This window comes from Varroa jacobsoni, unplaced genomic scaffold (assembly GCF_002532875.2).
Source record: "Varroa jacobsoni isolate VJ856 unplaced genomic scaffold, vjacob_1.0 scaffold_70, whole genome shotgun sequence".
Taxonomy (NCBI): Eukaryota; Metazoa; Arthropoda; class Arachnida; order Mesostigmata; family Varroidae; genus Varroa; species Varroa jacobsoni.
This window is the reverse complement of record NW_019212972.1, coordinates 132,649-155,625: the sequence shown is the minus strand read 5'-3', so window position 1 is coordinate 155,625 and position 22,977 is coordinate 132,649. Positions and strand designations below refer to the sequence as shown.

General features: G+C 44.6%; 1 protein-coding gene across 1 annotated transcript in view; it reads left to right on the top strand.

Annotated features, from left to right (window-relative positions):
• The first annotated feature begins 3,511 nt into the window (after positions 1-3,511).
• LOC111262445 (protein FAM43A) overlaps positions 3,512-22,977 on the top strand; it is a 40,865-nt gene continuing 21,399 nt past the window's right edge. The window contains exon 1 of the mRNA XM_022836722.2: positions 3,512-6,310. Within this exon, the coding sequence (XP_022692457.1) occupies positions 5,406-6,310 (905 nt within the window). The 5' untranslated portion in view covers positions 3,512-5,405. The remainder of the gene's footprint in view (positions 6,311-22,977) is intronic.

The following is a 22,977-nucleotide window of genomic DNA, read 5'->3' as shown; positions in this document are numbered from 1 at the left end:
CGTTGCAGGAGAAACAACAATACTTGTGCCACAGACTCGGGAAAGCATCGATTTTGAATGCAGTTTAATTTCCGGAATATCATATTTTAGCTACGCTGCTCCTTTACCAGCTCATATTAGCCTTCCCATACATCCAAGTCAAGTGCAAAAGAATCTTTAATAGCCCTTCTCGCGTAGTTTGATAAGCTGGCATTATGGGACCAAAAGTAACAGGATAAAGGACATTGTGAGAAGCACCGTCGGCAGCAGTAACAGAAAACACCTTTTGCATTTTTCCTTCTTCGAAAACGAACGAGGGAGGCGTCATTGAACCGATTCCTTGTTAATTCATTGGTTCGGACATGTCGGCTGGCATGTCGACGGCCACTACCGTCGACCGACCTGTCCGAGGCCCATGCGTTTATTTAACGTTGCGTATGTCGCTATAAAATCTAAAGAGGGGCAGAAACGATAAAAATAAAGACGAAGAGCCAGGAATTTACGCTCGAAAAAACCTAGGTTTCTTTCTCTACTACTACGATACTCTGGGTTCGATGAGCGTTTGTACCCTACCTCTATCGCGCTATGGCATCGCCGAGGAAGGAATTGGCTCATGTAATAGCAAAACCGCGCAGTTGCCCAATCTGTTTGCTAATGATCTTCATCTTGTTCGCCTTCCCGCGTACAGGCAAGGTGTACAGAAAGTATGCGTTTACTTGGCTCTTTCTTAGCTTGCCTGGGAAGCTAGCGTAAGAATCTGCTCTCTAAACTAGATTAAGACCTCAGCGTTTCTCAGTTACTACGACTATTACATATAGTCGCGGGTGAGGAGGCACGCCGATACTGGTTTATTAGCTGAACAGAAACAAACACTATGTATGCTTTTCTATTTATAGGCACACGTTTGTGTAGTCTTTCTCTGTCCACGATGGCGTTGTATCGGGACAGGATCTCGTACATTGTTTCGTTGTTGCCTTTATGAGAGAAGAAGTCGATTTGTCGTCTTAATGTACATATGTCTGCAAGATCCAATCCCTAACTGCCGCTCCAGCTAATGCTACTGTCATCGTCCCTATACGCCGTAATTCTAATGTGATTGTATCCAGCGGCAGTAGCTAGCAAGCGAACGAAAAGCTTAAACAAAATATGCCCGAACGAGTAAGAAGCGAACTTTGCTTGCTGTCTAACTGGCAGCGCAGCGGTGGTGACTGCCGCCACTGTGGTGGCAGCCCGCTCACTTCTGCTTCTGCTCAAGGGAAAAACGAAGCCAGCACACAGAAGTAGCGATAGCGTCATCTGCAGCAACAAGCGAAGAAGAGAGGATAGCAGAAGGGGAGAGCCGACGTCGTTTCTGCTAACGCCGCTCGCGCAAGAGACTCAGCATCGTTAGAAGCCGTAGCAGCGGCATCAACAACGACTGTATCGGCGCCACGCCGTCGACTGAACCAGTGGCGGCAGCATCGGCGGTAACAACGGACATCGTGTGCTGAGCTGTTGGCTGAACCTCAGGACCGAGCTGGCCAATCGTGTTGGTTCTGCCCTACGGGCTTCTTATATGTCCTAGAACTGTCGCTGGCAGAAGTAGCATAAGCAAGCAACAGATGAAAAGACCTAAGCACTGCACGAAAACAGCCTCCAGACGCTGTACTAACCGGTTCGAGAAAGCTGCGAGCTACGCAAGCCATGTGCTGATCCGGGTTCATTCGCAGTGCTGTCGGCGCATGATAAAGGTGCACGAGACCCACAAAGATAAAACAAAGCTAGATATCCCAAATAAGTGAAAGAAAGTTACTAAGTGTTGGATAGGGGAATATAGGATTTCCCTCGGAACAACACTTAATTAATGTTGAATCGTGCAATTGCTATAGTACACAGTAGGACTTAATCTAGATCACACGACGGTTAATGGGAACACAGCTGATGTGATTTTTAGCAGCGATCTTTCGGTAGACAATATTCCACGTTTATACTGTGCTAATGCAAAACATGGATTACTGTTTGTCAGCCAGATGCCCAGTGGATTAGTGAAGTGCGCCAGTGAGATACGCATTATGCGTTCGGCCATACTTTCTTGAAAGCGTCTGTGTATTTATGTGACACTGGATACTATGAGCTGAAGTCAATAGACCAAATGGAACCGTACGATGCTACTAGACTGGGCTTGAGGCGACAACCCAAGCCAGGAAGATAAAGCAAACAGGCGAACGAGTAAGAGGCTTTTCAGAGATTCACCATCGTATCGCTTCACGGAGGAATAACATTAAGTAATACGCAGCTAAGTTCCGCGGCTTAACTTAAGTGTTCTCTGATTCTATGAACAACTGTTTGACAAACATGTCCATAGTTTAAAATTTTTTTTGTGTTTGCAAGTAATGAGTATTTGCAAATCTCTAATGCCGACAGTCAAGCACAACATTCTAACGGTCAGTCGACGCCGAGATACTTACTTCAGCGGTCTTAACTTATTTTGAATACGATCGATATCTGTTCACTTCTCAACGGTTAATTCAACACGATACCCAGTATAATTCGATTGGACAAGAAGAATCACGCTGCTTCTTTCAGCCGCGAAGTCCTTCCATCTTCGATCTAGCGTTTGAGCACCCAACGTGTTCTGTTTCAGTCTACAAAGAAGAAACAACAGTAGCACCATCAACGATCCCGAGCGGGTTCCTGCCTGTTTTAACAACGGACCAATAGATCTACCATTAGTTTCTTCGAAAATCATCGAAGTAGACGACGACGACCGCTACGGGACACACGGAAACACAACTTCAGTTGCTTCTGTTGTTGCTCAGTTTCGTTGTCAGTTCAGTGCTCGCTTTCGCTAGTTTTTTCGACATTCTTGAGCAGTGGTTAACGCATGCATCCACAAAGTAAGCCCCACAAGCTAAACGAGGCCGATAGTCGGGCAAACAAAGAGGCAACGTATATTACGGATAACTATTGAAGTGTATGTAGTAGGAGCAATGAAATCATTATTTGTACGGAAAGTGGCGGTAACGGATCGCACAGCCGATTCAGCAATAATCAATCGCTGCTTAAAAGGCGTGATCTCTGAATACCTTAGGCATAAGAACGGCACGTCGCAATGCAGGATTGGATGAGTTAGGATTGAGAAAACTAAAACCAACCAGAATTCAGCTTCCAGACAAAAGTCAATTTTAAGCAGTCTACTGATTACTGCCAGTAGAGACTGCCTAGCGTTTCTTTGCGCCAGGGTTTCCCATCCATCGCACCACGTTACACAGACATTGTCTATAATTGTTCGTTACGACCGTAGTGTCACATCGCTGATCGTCATCACTGTTTCCTCTAGTAGACGGAGTGGTCTGTTGCATGCCCACTGGCCTGGTTGCCCCTCTTACTAGCCACTACCGCCGCCGCCGCCGCCGCCGCCTCGACTCAAGCTAGCACTGCCTCTCGGAGGAAGGGTCACCAGCTACAGATAGGGAGGGCCGGCGCTGAGCATGCTTAGTGATCAACCTTCTCCACAGCAGTACCCACCCGGCAACAGCTAGAGACTACCAACCATAGAAATACGCATTGCGCTTCGTATAGGATGCCACAGTATGATGACGAAGTGATGGCCTGACTGCCTACTGGTTTGTTGCTTAGTTTACTGAAGCTCATTCGGTGGAGAGTCGAATCATCAAACATCATCGTGATCATCATCATCATTGCTGCTTGCATACAAACTATAACCACGAATGGCAGAATCCACACTCTCGCTGGTAGGGCGCCACCATCATTGAGCTGTGTGTATGGATGTCTATTGAGAGCAAATCGTATGAAGGGACCTACTGAGAGCACGACTGACGCCTGCTCAACGCGAATACCGAAAGCCGTCATCACGGCGATATTAGTAAGCAGCCTGCGTCACTATTCAATCAGTGGCCCAAAATATATGAGAGTGGTCGAGACCAGCGTATTTCTACCTAAGATAACGCCTGTCATCGTACCGTGACCCTAGTTCTTACCAAGATCTTTCTGTCTTATCTGCCTGTCTCTTCCTATTGCAATATACTCGTACGCTGTGTGGCGTTCCGCCGCGCGCAGTCCGCGAGTTCGGTGCAGCGAGTGGCGGGTGGGAGACAAATTTCGCGCCGGACCAACTAAATTTACATTCAGTAATGATAGAAATGTGACTAGCCGCATCTGAACCGAGAGTCACGTGCCTCGAAGCGCCTGTGTCGTTGAGAAGTGTGCTGCGCCACACCGAAGGGCAGTAACAAAAAGTAGTGACAACAAGCACCATCAGGACTGATGAAAAGTGGCTATCGCCTTGTTCAGGGAGTCGCTTGAAGCAGAGCCGTTGAAATAAGCAGACGCTACTGATCGGTCGATTTATCTGTACAGACGCATTGTTTGGATCCGTCTGTTAACAGTTCCTCTATCCGACCGTCGCCGTCTTCGCCTCATTGATTAGATCAACAGGATCGCTGGCACTGGCCAGTTAGAGAACGTCGAAACGGCTAACTCTGACTAGAGCGACTTCTGACAACTTGTGCCGCCACCGTAGCAGAAAAAAATGTATACGCTTAACGTGAATTCGGATGATTATCGTAGGCTCGGAATATAATTTATTAGTTGATGATCGAGTACAGTTATAATTGCCCGTCATCACCACTGGAAAGGACTTTGGTGTATTTGCATAAGAAACGTACTGAATTGGAGATAAAAAAAAAAAGAAGTTGCGTGCTGTTGTTGCTATTAAGGGGAAGTGGCAACCGTAAGGATATTTGAGAGTGGATAGTTATCGGTATAAAGGTACACTTTAAATACAAGTGCTGAAAAATAACTATCTGGTGTGTTTCTTTGCGACCATTCGACTCGAACAGAATATTTGATAAGAACGCAAATGTCGGACAACAACTGTAATCATGTTCTGAATGAGGTAGTTTGAATGAAGCTTGATTTTCGACTGCCTAAGAAGTTAAACCAGGCTGATCAACCTGTCAGATACTGATAATTGCGATTTCTACGTCCTTAATTCGCCTTAAGGACGCCTTGACTTTAAATAAGCGTACGGGTGCCAGCTATTTGACCAACGTCGTTACCATTAGCAAAAGGAATCACAGTTCTTTAGGAATCACTATCTAACCGATCGCAACGTCTCGGCACTCACAGACGGCATTGCTAAACTCCGCTGTTACGGAGCCTGCAAGAACGGAAGTAACAACAATTCGCGAGTCGTTTGTCATCCGCTCGCTGCCGAAAGTTACGCTAAGCTTTTGTTGCCGTGGTTGTTATCAGCCGCGCGAACCTCGTCGACGCCCAAATTTCTGCTTAGGTCTAGGCACAGCCTAAAAGCAATAGCTGTTGTAATACGAGGGAGAGACGTTAAAGAGGAGTGGCGCCAGTCACGGGCATACAATCTAGTTGTTGTTATTCTGCGCCATACACGTGTCGGTCGCTGCTCGCAGATGCTGCTTACGACGAACGAAGACGTTTTGCCGCAGCTGCCCCTGCTGCCGTCGTCGGGCCTTGGACACTGCATGCTGACATCCTTGCCAAAGCTGAGCACACTCAGCTCGTTGCATTCGCTAGGTACGTTCGGCATGCTGAGTGTGATCTTTGGACGTGGCGGCCGAAGCAAGTCGGTAGCGATCAGCGAGGCTGACCCTACCTATAAGTGCGTGTATCTCGGTAATGTAATCACGCCTTGGGCGAAGAATATTGACGCGGCTGCCGCCACGCTCTGGAACAATCATGTCCGGCGCCAGCATACGCAGGGTAGCAATGTGACACAAATGAAAGTCAGCCTTACCCGGCAGGGTGTCAAGGCATGGACCTCTCAGCATGGACTCACCGAATATTGGGCGTCGAGGATCACCCACTGCTCGGCCGCACCTCAAGACAACTACCCGCACATGTTCTGCTGGGTCTATCGTCACGAGAGTGGACAGCGGGCGTTCAAGCAAGAGCTCCGGTGTCATGCAGTTTTGTGTTCGAAGGCTGGCCAGATGGAGACGCAGCTCCGGCAACGTTTGCATGACGCGCTTCAGGAGTTCCGGCGTGAAAAGATGGCCGCTCAGCGTGCTCGCCTCTCGACCGGCCAGGCGAACGTACGACGTCAAATGTTGTCGACAGGTTCGTCGAACTATCGCCGTCCTCGTATCCTCAAATTGGACTCGATCGAAGAGGCGTTCGAAGAACCGATGATTGAATGCTGTACCGATATCAGTCAACTGCACTCGTTAACGTTAACGAGCTCGAGTAGCACGAATGGCGGAGGAACCCTTGTACTCGACGATCTAGACGATATCCAAGAGCGTGATGACGATCTTCAGCAGTTGCAGCAAGCTGATAATGTTTCCCAGGAAAGTGGGTACGCATCAGTAAGCATGTGATAGCACTATTTCCTTCTACAGAACCTACGGATAAAAAACTAAATCGAAATCAACAATTGTAAATTACAGGAAAAAAAAATTAAAAGGAGAAGTAATCTTCAGCAGTAGTGTACAGAGATACCGGCAGTAGGCACATCCACGTGTGCGCTTATGGCACACGTGTACACGATTGTGCAGAATTATTCCACAATGATTGTACATTCTAAGTCGTTTCAAATACGTCGTCACCCCGGCGAGTAACTGGTCGAATAAAGTAATGCCAATGAGAAAATGCAGATAGTCGAGAAAGCCCATGTAGTAAAAATGTTATAGTACGTACCTGTTGAATACGATACTCTAATTAGTTGTGCCGACATGTTAAACATACGAACAAAGAACCGGTAAGAAACACTGACACATTTTAAAGCAGAGCAACATGGCTCTTTTTTAAACAGGGCTATAACTGCCACCCGAGGAGAAGAGGCCGTCCTTGAAAAAACAGGACAGCTGGTTTTACACACATTGAACTCACAGACGAACAGTGTTTTCGGAAAAGCTGGCATCTACTTCTTTTTCTTTGTGTTGTTTGCAAAGGAAGTGAGGTAGGCGCAGCGCTGGGTAGACTGTCAATTATCGACGAGATGTATATGGTCCTACTTTATTGCATACTAACACTAATGTAAGCGATCCAGATATGCTGTTGGAACATATAATAGGGCGACTATTGTCAGGTACGAATTGAAGATGTACAGGCGAAACGTAAGAGAACCATCCAGTTACGCAGAGCCGTCTGTCGCGCCAGATCTCATATATATATATATATTTAGTAAAATGTATCATTAATGTAATATTAATAATGTCTGCATGAATAGATTGTAAGCGATCTAGGCATAGTCAACAACGGTGGGCACAATGGTAAATAGAGCTCTTAGAAGACGCATGCCTTCCTATCAACTGAACGACCATGTTATATCTATCTGCAACGGCCAATAAGAATTTAGAAATACCTGGCAGCCTGGCGCGAAATTATTAAGCGCAACAGTTTGACATTTTTGCAATCTTCTCGAAGAAAAATGGTTAGATCTTGTGACAGTGTTCATCTGCTGCTGTTTTCGCGACTGTTCATCATAAATCAGGAGCTATCTAACTGTATATATTGCGCTTGGCGACAAAGGGAACCACGAAAATAGGACTTACGTGAGAGAAATGATTCTTAACGATCTGACGTGAACGGATGTCAGCTCGACGTTGACGAATTTCACAGATTTTGTGCAGTATAAACATTGTACAATAGAATTTTGTTAAAATGATAATAACAACAACAATAATAATAATGGAAGGTCATGAAAAAGAGAAATCATAAAATCCTATGTATTTATTTCTTCTACGCGTTCTTCAACACTATCCAGTTAGTGATTCTAACTGGTACCCGACGTTCCATTACGTTTCACGCCGTGAACATATGTAATAGACAATTAACTATCTAGCTAGCTAGCTAGTTACCGAAGAAACGCCATCACATAGCTACGCTCGTCATTAGATAAATAAACAGGTACGTGGATAGTATTGTCAGGGAATGCTTATGCAATGGTGGTCATTGCGTCCATTCCCGTGTACACAGACCGCCCAGTATCAAGCATCGTCACTTTCGTTCAAATCATGATGGACACTTCTAATCAAGCGACAACGAAACGGCAAGCACGAGGTGACAACGTAAAAAATTTGCGCACAAGTCGAGAAATCGACAAACAGATTCCTTAACTATAACCCAGTATTCACCGCCTCGTCGGCTGGGGAAAAGGACGAATATATATATATATAGAAAAGGACGCTGCCGCCAATGACAAACGGCCATCATGGGTCACCTGTAAGAATATCGATACCGTAACACTGAAAGGGTCGAAATTGGAAGAACGCTAATGCAATGCCATAAAGGGTTTGTTACCCTACGATTCTAACTACTATCGAAAAAGGCCAGGCAGAACGCCTGCTGGGCGACCGCGTGTGGTCCTTATAGAATCGATTGATCCATTGTTAGTCACTGGCTCCTATTTGTGCCGCAAAGATGCCAGCGGTAGCGAAATCAGCGGTCGAAATCGGTTATAGGTTGGTAAGCCGTTAGACTATGTGACAGCGTTTGAATGTACTGGTTAAGTAACTAACTTATATAGGTTGACGCGGTAGACAATCAAATACGACTGAAGCAATTACCATTTCCTAATGATACATCAAAGGTATGCTGCTTCGGGATTTCGAATCTGTCGTATAGTTTTTTTTTTGGACATGTTGTTGCACGATTGTTACGTCCTCGAACGAATAGGACTGGTACATTTTTTCGTGTTTTGCATCGGGCGTTCAGGCTGCTAGGCATCACTTTAGACGGGTGACCCCTTTTAGGACGAAACGAAGTATACCTTCGCCGAGCTCCAAACCCATACTACTACTACTATGCGTTTGTAAGTTTAGCAAATTCGTTATCCGCTACGCTATCAAGCGAACCTAATGACGAAGAAACAACCGGAACAGGTTTTTGTCAAGCGGATAGAGCACAGGAAAACGGCTTCTGTATATCTCCCTTCTATGCTTTTGTGAGCTTTCCTTTCAGTACTACGTAGCGAAGCTGGGGGTTTTACCAGACGAGTGAAAATTGCTGACATAGATGACTGCTGGTACTGCTGCCGTCCGTAAGGAGCTAATAATCGCTCTTAGTAATTTATTTATTCGCCCTATACTTAATTTAGTTGAAGCTCCTGTTTTTTTTCTGAAACGACAAGCCAACTGCCGTAATCTAGTTTTCCAGTAGATTTCTCCACAATCGACAGTCGGCCAAAAGTCACGATATCGTGATGTACCTAATTTAGTCGCTTATATTATAAACGGGTGCGTACCAGATTTGGTCATCTCATTTTCTCAGCCATATTTTCTAGCTATATGAAGCCATCTGTGTGATACTATAGTTATCAAGCGATAGAGCACTCGCAATAGCAGGCCAGAACAAAACCCACTGTAGCAAAACCATCCATAATTTGATCAACGTTATATAGTTCAGTACGAGATAGACTAACAGCTTGGGTTATGTTGTTGTTTCTATTGATATTTTGGTTCTTGTTGTAATTGAGTGAATCTTTTCGTTGTGTCAGTGGTTCTCTGGCTTGTTGGCCAGTAGCGACTGCGTCCATTGGCGCCGTTGCCGTCGCCGCTATCGTCGTCCACGGATATCCAGCAGCTTCCTTGTGGCTCACTAACCGACTTCAGGTTCTGTTATGTTTTTTTTTCTGTACACTGATCAGTGGGCCGGCCGCCGTGGCTGCTATTGCCGCCAGAGAAATGATGATGATCGGTTTGTTGTTAACTTGTTTGTTGCTACAATTAAGCCGGCTGTTTCCTCGCTACGCAGTCGGCTCTACCGACAGATACCTAATCAGCATCGTTCGGCTTATAGGCCGAACTGCATTTGCCTCTGGCCGCATTCGCCGTCGATGTAGCTGTCGCCGGTTGGTAGAATCGGCCACAACAACAGTAGCATAACCAGTCCGTTCCGCCGACGAAGCGACGGACAGACAGTTACTTACCGTTTATTGTGGGCGTATTTCGAACGTCCTACAGCCAGTCAACAGGCCGACGGCAACCGTCGGCGTAGGCACTGGTCAGTTGTGTATTTACTGTTTCGTTTGTGTTGAGCTTGGTTCGTATCGAAAGGCCAGCGCTGAGCTTTCGGCGCGCGCGATTCAGAACAGGGTAAGGCTATGCTTGGACGATCTATAGGCCACAGATGATCAGTGGCAACAAAAGCAATCGAATACTGCTCGAGATGAAAGCTGGTCCAAAATGCTGTCGGTCGGCCGCCTGGTGCTGAAGTGCTGATGAGATGCCATTTGCCGATCGGGCCTGACAGGTACGTAATACCGTGGATTCACCAATGACGATGCTGTGATTGACGGAGGAAAAGCGAATGAAAAAGAGTGCACGCTGACGATGCTCTTAAACAACGCTTCGTATTTACAGAGTAACAGTGTTACTAACAGTGGAACCGACCCCGCTTTCATAGATCGTCATTGACACGGTTATAGATAGACCATAGACGGTTTGTTCATGAAGATCAGCTGTGTAACACTGACAACTTTCGCCAGTAACAGAACAAAACAGACATCGGCTGGCAGCAGAGAAATGCAGAAGCATTTGGTCTTTTCGTAGAAAGGACATGTTGGTAAGGCTAATAATGATGGTGATGATGCCGCTCTTGACAAAAACTGGCCACAGAAAATTCTTCATCACGCCACTATCTGAGAGAAGCGCTGCCGCGTGGCTCGCTCAGCGGGTTGATTGTTGGCAGACAATTGTTTCTTCTACGTTAGCGATACGCATCTTACATGGGATGATTTGACGCCCAGTTGTTTCTAACATTATCATTTAGTAATATGAGTTTTTTGCACTGATATGATTTATTTACAATCTAATCTAAACGAAAGTTATTATTCTGATCATCACCAAGTTTAATATGATGAAAATCATGTAAAATCTCTATTTGCTCCTATGCGTGAGGATGCGTTAAATAAATTCGAGAGCTTTTCCCGCAGGCCATAATCCGTACTATTACGAAATACGCAAAAAGAAGCATTTCAGCATGCTCCCATTCGGTCTCTGCTCGTTTGAATCATCGTCCGCATATCATATCCGATATCGTCAGCAACATCACAATGCTCCGTTTTTAGAATACTACAAAAAAAAAAATGGAACGTTCGTATCAAAAAAGTAAAACGCTAGTGGCTCAACACTGCTATACGTGGAAGTTCCAGGAGCATCAAGTGAAGACCTAGCTCAGGCTCAATCCGATGGGCCTCAAATTCGAACCCCATGCCGCGTCGCTTTTCCTACTGCGTTTTCATGGTGACGCGTCACTTTTTCTAGGTTACATATCCATCATCCACTTTTCCTGTAATTCGTTTGTAATTTCTATTCTATTATCACATTGTTGTTTTGCACATTTACACACTGCACAACATTACTGTCCCCTACATGTGCTCAACATCTGAGTGGATACGTACATGAAGGACGTGGTCGCTCGGACATACAGGACAATCTGCCCACAGGCGGTCAGGAGACTTGACCCGCATGAACGTGTAACCACCAACAGCAGCAGCCCCGCGTTATGAGCCATTGACACGCGAACGAAGGGTATCACACGCCGCAATAGTAACGCCAAAAGTGTCCGACCAGATAGCGTAAACTCTGAAAAAACCCAAGACGCGCATAGCACTAAACTAAGACCGCATAGAGCCGTCTAGCTAGGAATGTGTTCGTAGCATTGGCCTATGAAGGAAAAGATGGAGAGACCGGGTGAGCGAGCGTCTAATTCTGCGCTATATTCGGTTTCAGTTAGGACATATTCTATGCCGTTAATTTATAGGCGTGTATTTATTTATACGTATAGGCATTTTCTGATATAGAGATATCTCTGACAAACGTGTTTCAAGTGTTCAATGTCTACAAGCAAGCATTTCTACCAAGGCTTCAATTCGAGACTTAAACTATTCAAAAATTGTTTTTAAAACTTTCACTTCAATTATTATTAATTATTTACTATATATATTATTAATTATTTAATTATTATTATTAATACTAGCACTAAATGACGCGATACTGCAGCTGTAAGGTTCCCACTACAAACAGGCCGCGTACAATTGATCAAGTCCGAGCCTGCTAAATATATAAATATTGCTTTTAGAAAGAGACCAAATGATCAGAGGGTCAGTTTTGAACATAGCTGTTCTTTGAATTAGATCTCTTCCTTTCTTGACAAAGAACACAGTTTTCTGTGACTTCGTTATACTTTATAAAGTATTTAAATCAACCTAATTTTTTTTAGGTTTTTTAATCGTTTCACAACCAGAAAAGAGGCGCAGCAATCTTGTAAATTATTGTTATAAAAGTAGGTTATATAGCATGGTCCATGACCATGTATACCACGTTTAACCTCACCTAAAATTGAACACCCTTATGGTAGTGGCCAAAAGTGGCCAAACGGGCCATCATTTCTCCAGTCAACTTTTACATTAGTAATGAAAGCTTCATGCTGAAAAATAAAAGGCAACTGGATGGTTTATGCCTAAAATTACGTCGAAGAGTAGACCTATGGAAAAATCTCCTGACTTTTGCCCTTTCAAATGGTATTTTTGATGAAGCTGCTGACTTTTGTGGTATCAGGGACCTGCCTAAGGTCCTTATGAGCCATGCGACATATATGCTTACGACACACAACCTTTTAATTACGAATCTTGCAACCGGTAACATTGGATGTGCATTTGTACCCTTTAGTAATAAGTTTTTAGCTGAACTTTAATGAGTGTTTTTTCCTTGTGAAGCTTACGCGTTGATTTATTGGGGTTTTTCCCGAGGAGGCCTCCTAGAGACTGGCAACAGCGTAAGTCGTCGATGTAAGGTACCGTTTGAGTTCGTTCCAAGCTTAAAGTCGGAAGTACAGCGCTTCCGTAGTGAAAACATTAGATAGTAGCATATCTTGCTCAAACCTCTCTTCCTTTACGATGACTTTGTGGTTTTGTTCCCTAAAGATCTGGCTTATTCGAGTACCAGAAACAACCCACTACAATAAAAAGTTCGTTCAAGAGCTGTTTCAGTTCCTCTTGGGCACTTTGTGGTACTGACACTATAAATGCTAGCCACCCAGTCTTGACGTAGCTCCTTTAGCTATTATTTCGATTTCAGGAATCAGGAGAAATCATTTATCTTTTTTGTACGTTCACAAGTCTAGGCTGTCAGCCCACCTTGTTGAAGTTGTCAAAATAGCCAGTCGATGCTACACCGTTCAAGTTTCGTCTACGAGTAGAAAAAGAAAAACGAAAAAAAAAGTACAAGTGTATATGGAAAGTCAATTTGTTTATTTTGTTATCGTTTACCGCGCTATCCGCAGCGCTGTCAACCCACTTACAACTTGCCGTTCAGACAAAACCGCGGCGCCGTACATCTCGGCCGTCTCGCAAGGGTTCCTTTTAATCTAGAAGACAAACATACACTGCGCAGAAAAACAGAGGCAGCGAGAAACACAAACACACACATATACGCACAAACGTTGCACCTTGAGGCGTTGCTAATGGCCTTAATACAGCGACGAGAATGGGCCATTGCTATGGTTTATATAAATTGTGTAGCCCAGTCATAATGTACGGAAAAAAAAGGATGTTGAGAAGCAAAGCCGGATCGAATCGCGTACTCGCGCGTTTGCAAATACGTTAACGATGACGAGAGCAACAACAATGAGCCGTTAAATATACAGTAACAGGGTACATTCTCTGACCATTCTGCCATCATAATCTTTGCTGTAATGAAATTTCGCAGTAATTATGTCGGGAAATAAAATTAAGTACGCTGTGCAGTGCGCGGATTGAAAGACTTGTCCATAATCCGATTAAGAAGAAGAGAACAGAGGTGCAGTCGACGAGGACTACTAACCAGGACCGCTTCTATGCTGCACGTACTTGTCCTCACGTCCCTAGTAAAGGCTCGTTTGATTGCATGCGTCTAGGCGGTAAAAAGGCGAAGAAAGCTAAACAGCTAGTGGAACCCTGGTATTGGTAGGAATTTTCCCGGGCTAGCTATCGTCCTGGTCAGCTTTTGCTGTTGAACAAAAGCCACAGCCAGCCGCGAGATGAGTCACTACCTAATACATGCTAGATGCTTTTTCTGCTACTGACATCGATCAAGTTCGTAACGGTTCTTGGTGTGCCTCTAATGAGCCCGAGTCGCTCGAGTTCGTCGCGTTGATCGTGACGTAATTCGTTCGTAGGAATAGTTCAGTCGGTGCCTTGAAGCCATATGCTACCGCTAGGAATTGTTGGCTGTTGACTGAGGCTTCATCATTTTCCGGCAAAGGTGTCTGCAAGCCACTCGAAGCCGCTGAACTCGAACGAATAGTCGAAATCTTGTTTTATAACAATGATCGTTGCAGTAAGACTGGGTCGAGCGGTAACGCCGCAGCAACGAAATTCAAACGTGAGCAGGAAAAACTCATGTCTGATTAATAATCTAATTCTATCGTATCGTTTCAAGTTCTATTTTTAACCACGTTAGCCACCATCTCCCCTTTTCGTTTTCTCCTGATTGAAATTAAGTCACGTTAAATAGAGACGGTAACAGGTCTGCTTGCCATTTCTACAGCCGGGACAGCGCATGCGTGAACATAGCACCATATTACTTCATAATGACGAACAGTAGAATAAATAACACTATACGAAATACACATATGCTGAATTAAATCAATCCAACAGCGCGCCGGTCTAAGTTGTGCTGTTATACTGTCTGTCGTTTAGTTAAAGCCTATGACTCAGTTAGCTCGTTTCCCAACAGACCACCTGTTTAATTACATTCGTGTGATAGATGGCGTTTACGTCTATTATATTTAGATGTGTTACAAGATGCGCGCGTTTTTTAACATAGATCAGATAAGGCTCCTAAACGAACAACCTATGCCGTCAAGTTTCTAAATTTAAAACTTTGTTTTTGCGTCTACGTATCTTTGGTGTTAGTATGTGTGTTGACACAATTTCACGTAGTAATGTTGGTCAATTTGTTCTAATGACAGCGACATCTACTATCGTACCTGATAAAAGACCCCTGCGATCTCCCTACTGTTAGCTAGGCTCACCAACGATAACCTAACCGCCCGCAATCACTGACTTCGACGTGTTCGAACCGATAAACAGTTCAAGCAACAATGGTGCCCATCCCAGGTATGCGTGGACATCGGGTTATCGCGAGGCGAACTGCACTTCGCCGGCCATAGCATCGCTTATTTCATCGGTCGATACCGTACACGCTATAGCGGCGCTTTCGATAGGGGCAATTTTAATGAACGGTGATAGTTCTCAACAGGCGTTGCACTGTTGTATCGGCGACAATTGCTACATGCGTGCGCCAGATGAGCATTAAAGCCTCCGCGTTATTGCTTCGGCTTTTGTTAACATCTTTTACGTATACATTTACTATTGTACTAGTACTCCTATCCTAGGCACCAGCTAAAATTGTGCTGATTTTCCATCCAATAAATAAATTGTGTATATCTGTGTGGCATGACGTTGCGATGAAGGGCAACAAACAGTTTGTATGGCTGCCGAAAACCGATTGGTCAAACGGCCCATGATCCACGTGCTAACATGAAACGTAGTTGATAGTATCCAATATCATCGATAAGACCACACGTGATCAGTAGGACCCTATTCGATTTGCAGTAGATAACTGCGGTTTGTTGGTTTTTGTTGTTTCTGTAGTTTTATTAACAATTGCTAGACGTTTTGACGCAGTTTATCGTTGCTCAGTCGTTGCGGTACGCTTCATTTTCCTTCCCCGCACATGAACATTCTAAAGTGTTCGTAATTTGTGTATTACAAATAGCATCATGTCTCTAACGGCTTGTAGCCGTACGTTGAATACGCTTGTAGTGTTAGCTATAAGCACGTAGTGAGTGATCTACATTATTGAGAACGTTTCGCGATTCCATAAGCGGTAGCGTTCGTTGTAGCGAGGATTAACGGCTCTAGATTTGTAAGTACTCGTATATCGTGCACGAATCTACATAACGCACGATTAGCTCGACCCATCGGTTGTTGTGGGTCTGTTGATCGCCCCACTATACGAACAGTAACCTTCGACGTATCCGGTCATTTGCGCGCACTGGCGCAACTCATCGGTTGAGGCTTCAGTATGGGCTGCGGCGGTTGGGCCCGTGCTTTGTGGGTTGGAATAATGGTTAGACGGAGATGCCTGTTCGCTTTATGGGTACACTGATAAAATAGATTCATAGGGTCGCTGGAAACACACACCTTTATGGTCTTAGTCTATTTGATGTTTGCCATTATCATCTGCTTCTACAACACATGCCACGTATATTCAATAATGTCGATAATGGTGACGATAGCAGTGATGCACCGGGGTTTGCTGCTTGTCCGGTTTCTGCTCCCTCATCCTGTACTCGACGGTATCTCATAGCAAGCAAAACGGAATCGACTTCATTCGGTATGAAAATATGCCGCTATTTGTATATATATGCTAGCCGTCAATCCATTCCTGTGAAGCGAGCTGATCGCCGTAATGTACACGTCTAATGGCTGTGCCCGTGTCTCTATACTGCTTCATTTCGCTAGAGTTGAAGGCATCGGAGCTACCGCATTTGCTCTAGCAATTCTCCGTCTTGTCTCGCCCGTATGCCTCAGTCTGCTTTGTCTCGTCCAATGGACCACCCGCCCGGTTTAGTTTTTCGCTAGAAACCTAGAATAAGCTATAAGAAAGCTGTTTCCGCAACGCTATACCTACACCATATTGTTTCCACATTTGCATACTGTTACGACGCGGGCATAGCAATTAAATATCTATATAATAAATAATAAAATGACGCCTAAATTGAAATTTTGCTCATACTTCGTTTTTAAGGTTGTGTTTAAATAAGGAGCAATGCGTCCACGAAACGTCATACATGCGCTAGGGGTGCTGTTGCTAACGGTCACGTTTGTTTAAGATAATCACCATAACCCGCGATTCCAGCTTTAATTAGGGTCCCAAGCTGCCGAGAGGCAAACAGTTCAGCGAGCGCTTTCTTGGCACGACTGAGCAAGTAGACGTGTTTATGTTGAGACCTACTGAACCCTCGCTTAATGACGCCGTATACTTAGAATCCAATATATTATGTCTCTGTAAAACTAACATTGCGGTATGACGTTTCTTTCACTGCGGAGGAAGTAAATTTGCTTCTACTCACAATAAATACATCCTCTAAGACCAGCGATTATTTCTGTGATTCACTTTTGCAGCGGGAATGAAGCATTTCTTGTCAGAGAAAAATCAAAGGTGACCTACTGCTTGACTCTTGAGCATCATACAATAAATATTTGTTTTATCATTTTTAGAAAGTACCGGACTGACTTTGAAGGCATATGACGAGCAGCTGAAGTCTCAATGAACATTCCGTAACATCGCATCAAATATATTTATTCAGCAACGTCTTGATGGAGACAGAAGGATCACTGCAAATACACTTGATCAACTTCAGAGCCCGCATTGTTCCCTCTTTGTCGTGAATCTTCAGTTGCAGTCTTCTGCAGCCGTACACTCGTTTGCGGCTTAGTGCGTTGTCGATTTGAAATTACCCACAACGTTTAATCTCGCGTTCGTCCAACGCGTAAAAACTGGATAACAGCAAAATCTCATTTGAAAATGACACCATCATGATGAGCTTACGGTTTTGCTGCTAAAACAGCCGATTTTCTCATGGCATCATATGCTTATTGTAACAACTAGCCCGCCAAAAGTTTAGGTGCCGTTATATATATATAAGGCCAATGGCAGCGTCAACAACAGCGAATACCTCAAAGCTCAGTACTTCTACTAGAAAACGATGGCAAAGCGTCAGTAACTGTCAGCTGCCATCTGTGGTAGACGCAACCAATCAAGAGTACGCATATGACAGGTAGGTATGGGTATTTCGGTTTGTTTATGGATAGATTCAGTTCTGGGAAATGGAACGATAGAGATGACTAGCACTTTCAACAATAGTGACGAGAAAAGGTGAAGCAACAGATACCCGGTGTACCATAGGATACTAGCCGTCAGTCTTACGCAAGACAACACTCACAGATAAATAATCAAAAGATAATAAAAACTACTTGTTTTCACGCAATACCCTATTTCAGTAGCGATCAGTATAATCGACGACAACAATACCCGCAACCGTAAGAACGTACGATGATCCTCTTAGCTTCGTTTTCTGTGGCGTAGTCAAGTCGCTATCGGCTACCAGCTAGAAGCTCCAATCGAGCGACGAGACTTGTGCTATTATATAATAGGAACTACCATATAACCTGGGACAATGTAGACGTTGAATAGCTAGAGAAATAAGTCGTGCTGAAAATTGTTTGGGTAGCAAATCGCTTTTAAGATTACTTATACTGCCGCTGTTGCTATGTAACCGCTGAAATCAGCAGGCTGTGATCCTTCAAACAACAAATGACGACCGTTGCACTGGCGTCCGTTCGAGTGTCTACATATCTGTGTGTGTTTGCTGACAGCGGTTCGGTGAGGAACACCAATTGCCCAGGTATCGGTGGTATAATTAGCGTCCGACCACCGAGTGGCCGTTAATTACCACTACGACCCAGTTTTTTTTTACCTCACTTTTTTTGACCCGGCCCTGGCGGCTGCTAACGTTATCATTTTATGATTATTATCCGCTGTAATGCAATTCTCTGCTGTGAGTGAACTACGCTGGTGGTGGTAAGGGCAGTTAGGGAAGACAAAAACTACGCCGATCGCGTGAATAGACAATTAGCAAAAAGTATATTCAGTGTCGTAGAAGAAAGCACGAGTTGAGTCTAGATAGAAGGCCCTGTTCGCTTATGGAAACCGTTGAGCGGAAATAGGCCAGGCGCTAGTATTCTGTCTGTACGCAAACTATTAGTCTCGTACGTATCTCGTACAATGTTATCTAATTTTTCGAAGGCTGAAGAGGACGGCGAAGTTTGTACCTAATCGAGGTACTCGAATCGTTCAAGCAACAAGTTTGCGTGTTTGAAAATTGTTCATTGTGTGCGAATTTTTCAGTGGGTGGCATCATTACTATTGTACAATGGTACTACCGGAAATGCCGTTGACTACAATGCGAATCCGTACTTGAAAAGTTGAAGCTACACAACTTCTAAATGGCTATTCCGTCCTATATAACTGCGTCGTGAACAGATGCCGCTCCCGGTACAGTGGTTTACGTCAAAAATTTGACCAGCGAAAAAATGACAAAACACCCACATCATTTATTCTTCTGAGGACTGTCACTCGCAATTGATTCGTATCTACCGTCGCATGCGTTTGTGACCCTAACAGTTACTGCTCGCGCTGCCAAGTCCGCGCCCTCGACTGCTTTCTGCGCATCTAAAAGAGTCCACTGTTTGTAGAGATACGTGCATTGCGTATCATCTTGCTCCATCAAGCGCTGTAGTTACCTCTTCGCCTAATTTCCCCTTACCCTGTAACTGTCCATTACTTACGGTACCTATAATACCTTAAACATAACTCGCTTGATAACATCAACAGACAGAGTGAGCCAGCATTTGCGGAACCCAGTAAGCGGTTCTTGTTAGTCGCGCATCAGAACAATAGTGCGCCATGGAGAATGTTTCACAGGTGACTTGGGTGTTTAATGCCACGATCGCGCCATCTTGTCAAGGATGATTACTCCAAGGAGCAAAACGCAAAAAGTCCGCCGATTTGCTACTATTGTAGGGGAAAATGGCAAAAGGGTGCAAACGAATTGCTGGCCTTATTTAAGTATTGCTTCAGACGGATGACGGTACCATTTGACATAAAATGGACCAAGTGTCCGGTTCGAAGCTAAATCACCTAATTAAATGTCCTTAAGTTCAATCGGCCAACTTGTTATCGTCGCATTAGGACGGCCACCGGATTGAAACGGCATAAATTGAATAGCCTGCTTAGATTAATTTGTCTGACGGGTCTCTATGTGTGAATGCTATAAGCGAGCCAGCTCCGTCTAGGCAGAGTAAAATATATAATAACAGCCACAACAACAAAATAGCTATTATAGATATAGAGTCCGCAAGGGTCCCTCAGTGCGGGGCTTCTGTTGTAAAATACGCTAAGCAAGCTGTCAGCTGGCCTAAAAGTTGGCCAACTCATGTTGATGGTGAGCGCTCTATTGGGTTTGAGAATTGGCTGATCAGTCAGCGACTGAGCTGACTTGGGATCAGATGGTCATGACACATCTGTTCGAATATTGTTCGTTTCGTCCTTCTGTGCCAAAAACAATCATAGAGCTACGCTCTAACAGCATAGTCACTATGATAATTCCGAGAACGAATTGTTCTGTCCTTAATCTATTTCCTTGCTAGAAAACACAGCGCTGGTCCGATAATTAACCATTTGTTAGTCCATGAAACTGGCCTAATACTAATCCCCAATAGTCTAACTAGGACAATGTCCAAGCAGGTATCTATTGCAGCCTAGGACAAGCGTCGTGTCAAATGTCGTCTGTAAGATGTCGTTCATTGTTGGAGTTCAAAAACAGGGAGCCGCGTTGATCTCTTCATCGCATCCTAGCGTAAATTAGCAGCTCGTTATTGATATGTCATTCTCGTATACCCATTTACTTTTCGCAGCGCTTTCCAAAGAATTTAGGAACATGTTCTCAATGTGTGGGGGAGTCAATTTACGGCCGTAACAACGTCCGTCACCCTATAACCGCTCCGTCCCTACGTTACAATGGCACTGTAGGTCATATTACCCTACACTGTTATTCAGGCTTCACGTTGCCTTATTTCGCCAAGTTTCAGGCAGTACAACGCTACGCAATAGAAGATCCTTGGCGATTGCCTTTGCAGCTCCGAATGGACGCTAGTTTAATTTGAAACATTGGGGGTAGTAATAATTTACCTTCGGGGTACCCGTTCCGCCACACCAACCAGCCGCTCGAAACCCACATATCATCCAAAAGCTGGAGCTTTTCCAACATCACCACCTTTATTATTAGCAACAAGAAAATACCAAATAGATAGTCAGGCGCTTGCAAGCGTCGGGCCGCGATCATCCGGACGCGTTAGAGAATTACTCAGATTGCCAAGTCGAGTCCATCTTAATGACGGTGTCCACTACTCAAACAATACGTTTGTTGGCCTGACACGTGATGGACCGACCGTCTCAGTTCATGTAGCGTTGCCATTCCCCTTATATCATATATACTCGTTTACTGACGTTTATCCACATGTTTTATTTTCTTTTGGTCTGTCCAACTCCAACAGTCAGTCGTCCGTTGGCGCTACTTGCGCGGTTGTGTGTTGCGTTCAACTATTGCCGTTGTCGCCGATGCGATCGTTGACAACTCGAAGACAATGAGTAGCTTTTGTGTGCCGGTGCGTTGTCGGCTTGCATGTCTGTCTGTCTGCCAACTGTGGTCGGTTGCTCAAGCAGAGGCTGTTCTTCGTCGATAGAGCGAGTGCCCGGACAACAGACTATATGCTAATGCAGGTGTCGAAAGGCATAGTCAGTGGAGTAACTCAGTGAAACACATCGAAATGCCATCGAAACTAAGAGCAGCAGCGGTCACGGTAACAAGAAGGATAGCGAAATACTACGGTGGCCGATACCGGCGTAAGAGTCTCGTGGTGGAGGTGCAGTAGCAGAAGAAGATCTGACATTAATATCACGGGTCTTCGTTATTATCAGCATCGTTTAGTTTATTATGCTGACGCTGCGTTTATAGCCGCATCCTAGCTATCCTCCGTAGTAACCTCGTCTTATTTCCCTTCCTGGCTGCTGCTGCTGCTGCTGCTGCTGGTGTTATTGTTGCCTGCGTCATACTGACTTCTACATATACTTAAACTCTGTATAACGACACTATGATCACTAGTAAGCGGGGAAAGTTGCCTTATGACCAAAATGTACGGTCAAGCAGAGCAGATCCGATTGTCGCGCAGCCACTGGCTCCAGGCTACCCGGCTCTGATTTGACTAAGCGTAGTTTTCTGGGTACTGACCACAGGCAATGCGCGATCAGTAGCGCTCACTTATGCTCGCCCATTTACTCCTGAATATGAAGTCGTACGTGGACCATTACGAAGCTCTTTGGCATATCGCACTATTGTTACCGTTCCGATTCGTATCTCACAATCGAAAGAAAAACTGGCGTAGTCCGTGTTGACGGCGCTAAACAAACCTAAATTTAAGTTTCTGTTGTTGTTGTTGTCGTACTAATTGTATTATACTGGAGGCAGACATGATAAGAATCAGCTAAGCGGATGCGTAAATTGAGCCAAAGATTTCTCTTTGTTGTTGACTATTCAGCTTAGCGGCGATTTCGGACATTACTGCCGTCGCTCCACCTGTTTACCTGTCCTTTTTGGCACCCTTGTTGTTTTATAGATACGGTACTGCATTACACATATCTAAAATAGATAAAGTCAAGGCTTGAAGATAATCCAATCACTATACTAGAGTGACACGCGTTACCAGAGAAAATCATCTACAGTAACCATCCAGTCTGATGTCACGTCATCCAGTTTCAGGCAAACGTTGTCAGTCGAAGCTGAGCTGGAGAATTACAGGCGTTCATATATGTATTTTATGTACTACGTTTGTATATATAAATTATCGTTTTTACAATACCTGCCATACGAGGCTTTTGTAACCGGTCGCGGCTTATGTCAAGGGCATTGATTCCAAAAGGTGGAAAGGGACCTAGGAAAGTACACGGTACGGAACCTACGTAGACTTTCAGGAAGTGAGTATCAACTCGTGCATCGGATATATGTCGCGGCTTAGTGCCAGCTCACAGCAGATAACAACATTGAGTACCTAAACTCATAATAATTACAATAGTCGGTCGCCTTTCTACCCTCATACCCACATCACTCTGTGCATGTGTTAAAGGTGCATTTGGGGTATTCTACCGCTAATTCCGCCAGCCATTGCATGAAGCAGAAGTTATATTACCGATACTTGGATGGTACGGAGTAGGACTACAAGCAGATCAAACGCGACAGGACGGATAACTAAGGCTCGGCGGAAGCGGCGGCAGTCGACCAACTTCGTTGTGCGTCAGAAGTTAGAAGTAGCGTTACACATTCGCCGGGACTGTTGCTGAAAGTTAGTCAACTTTT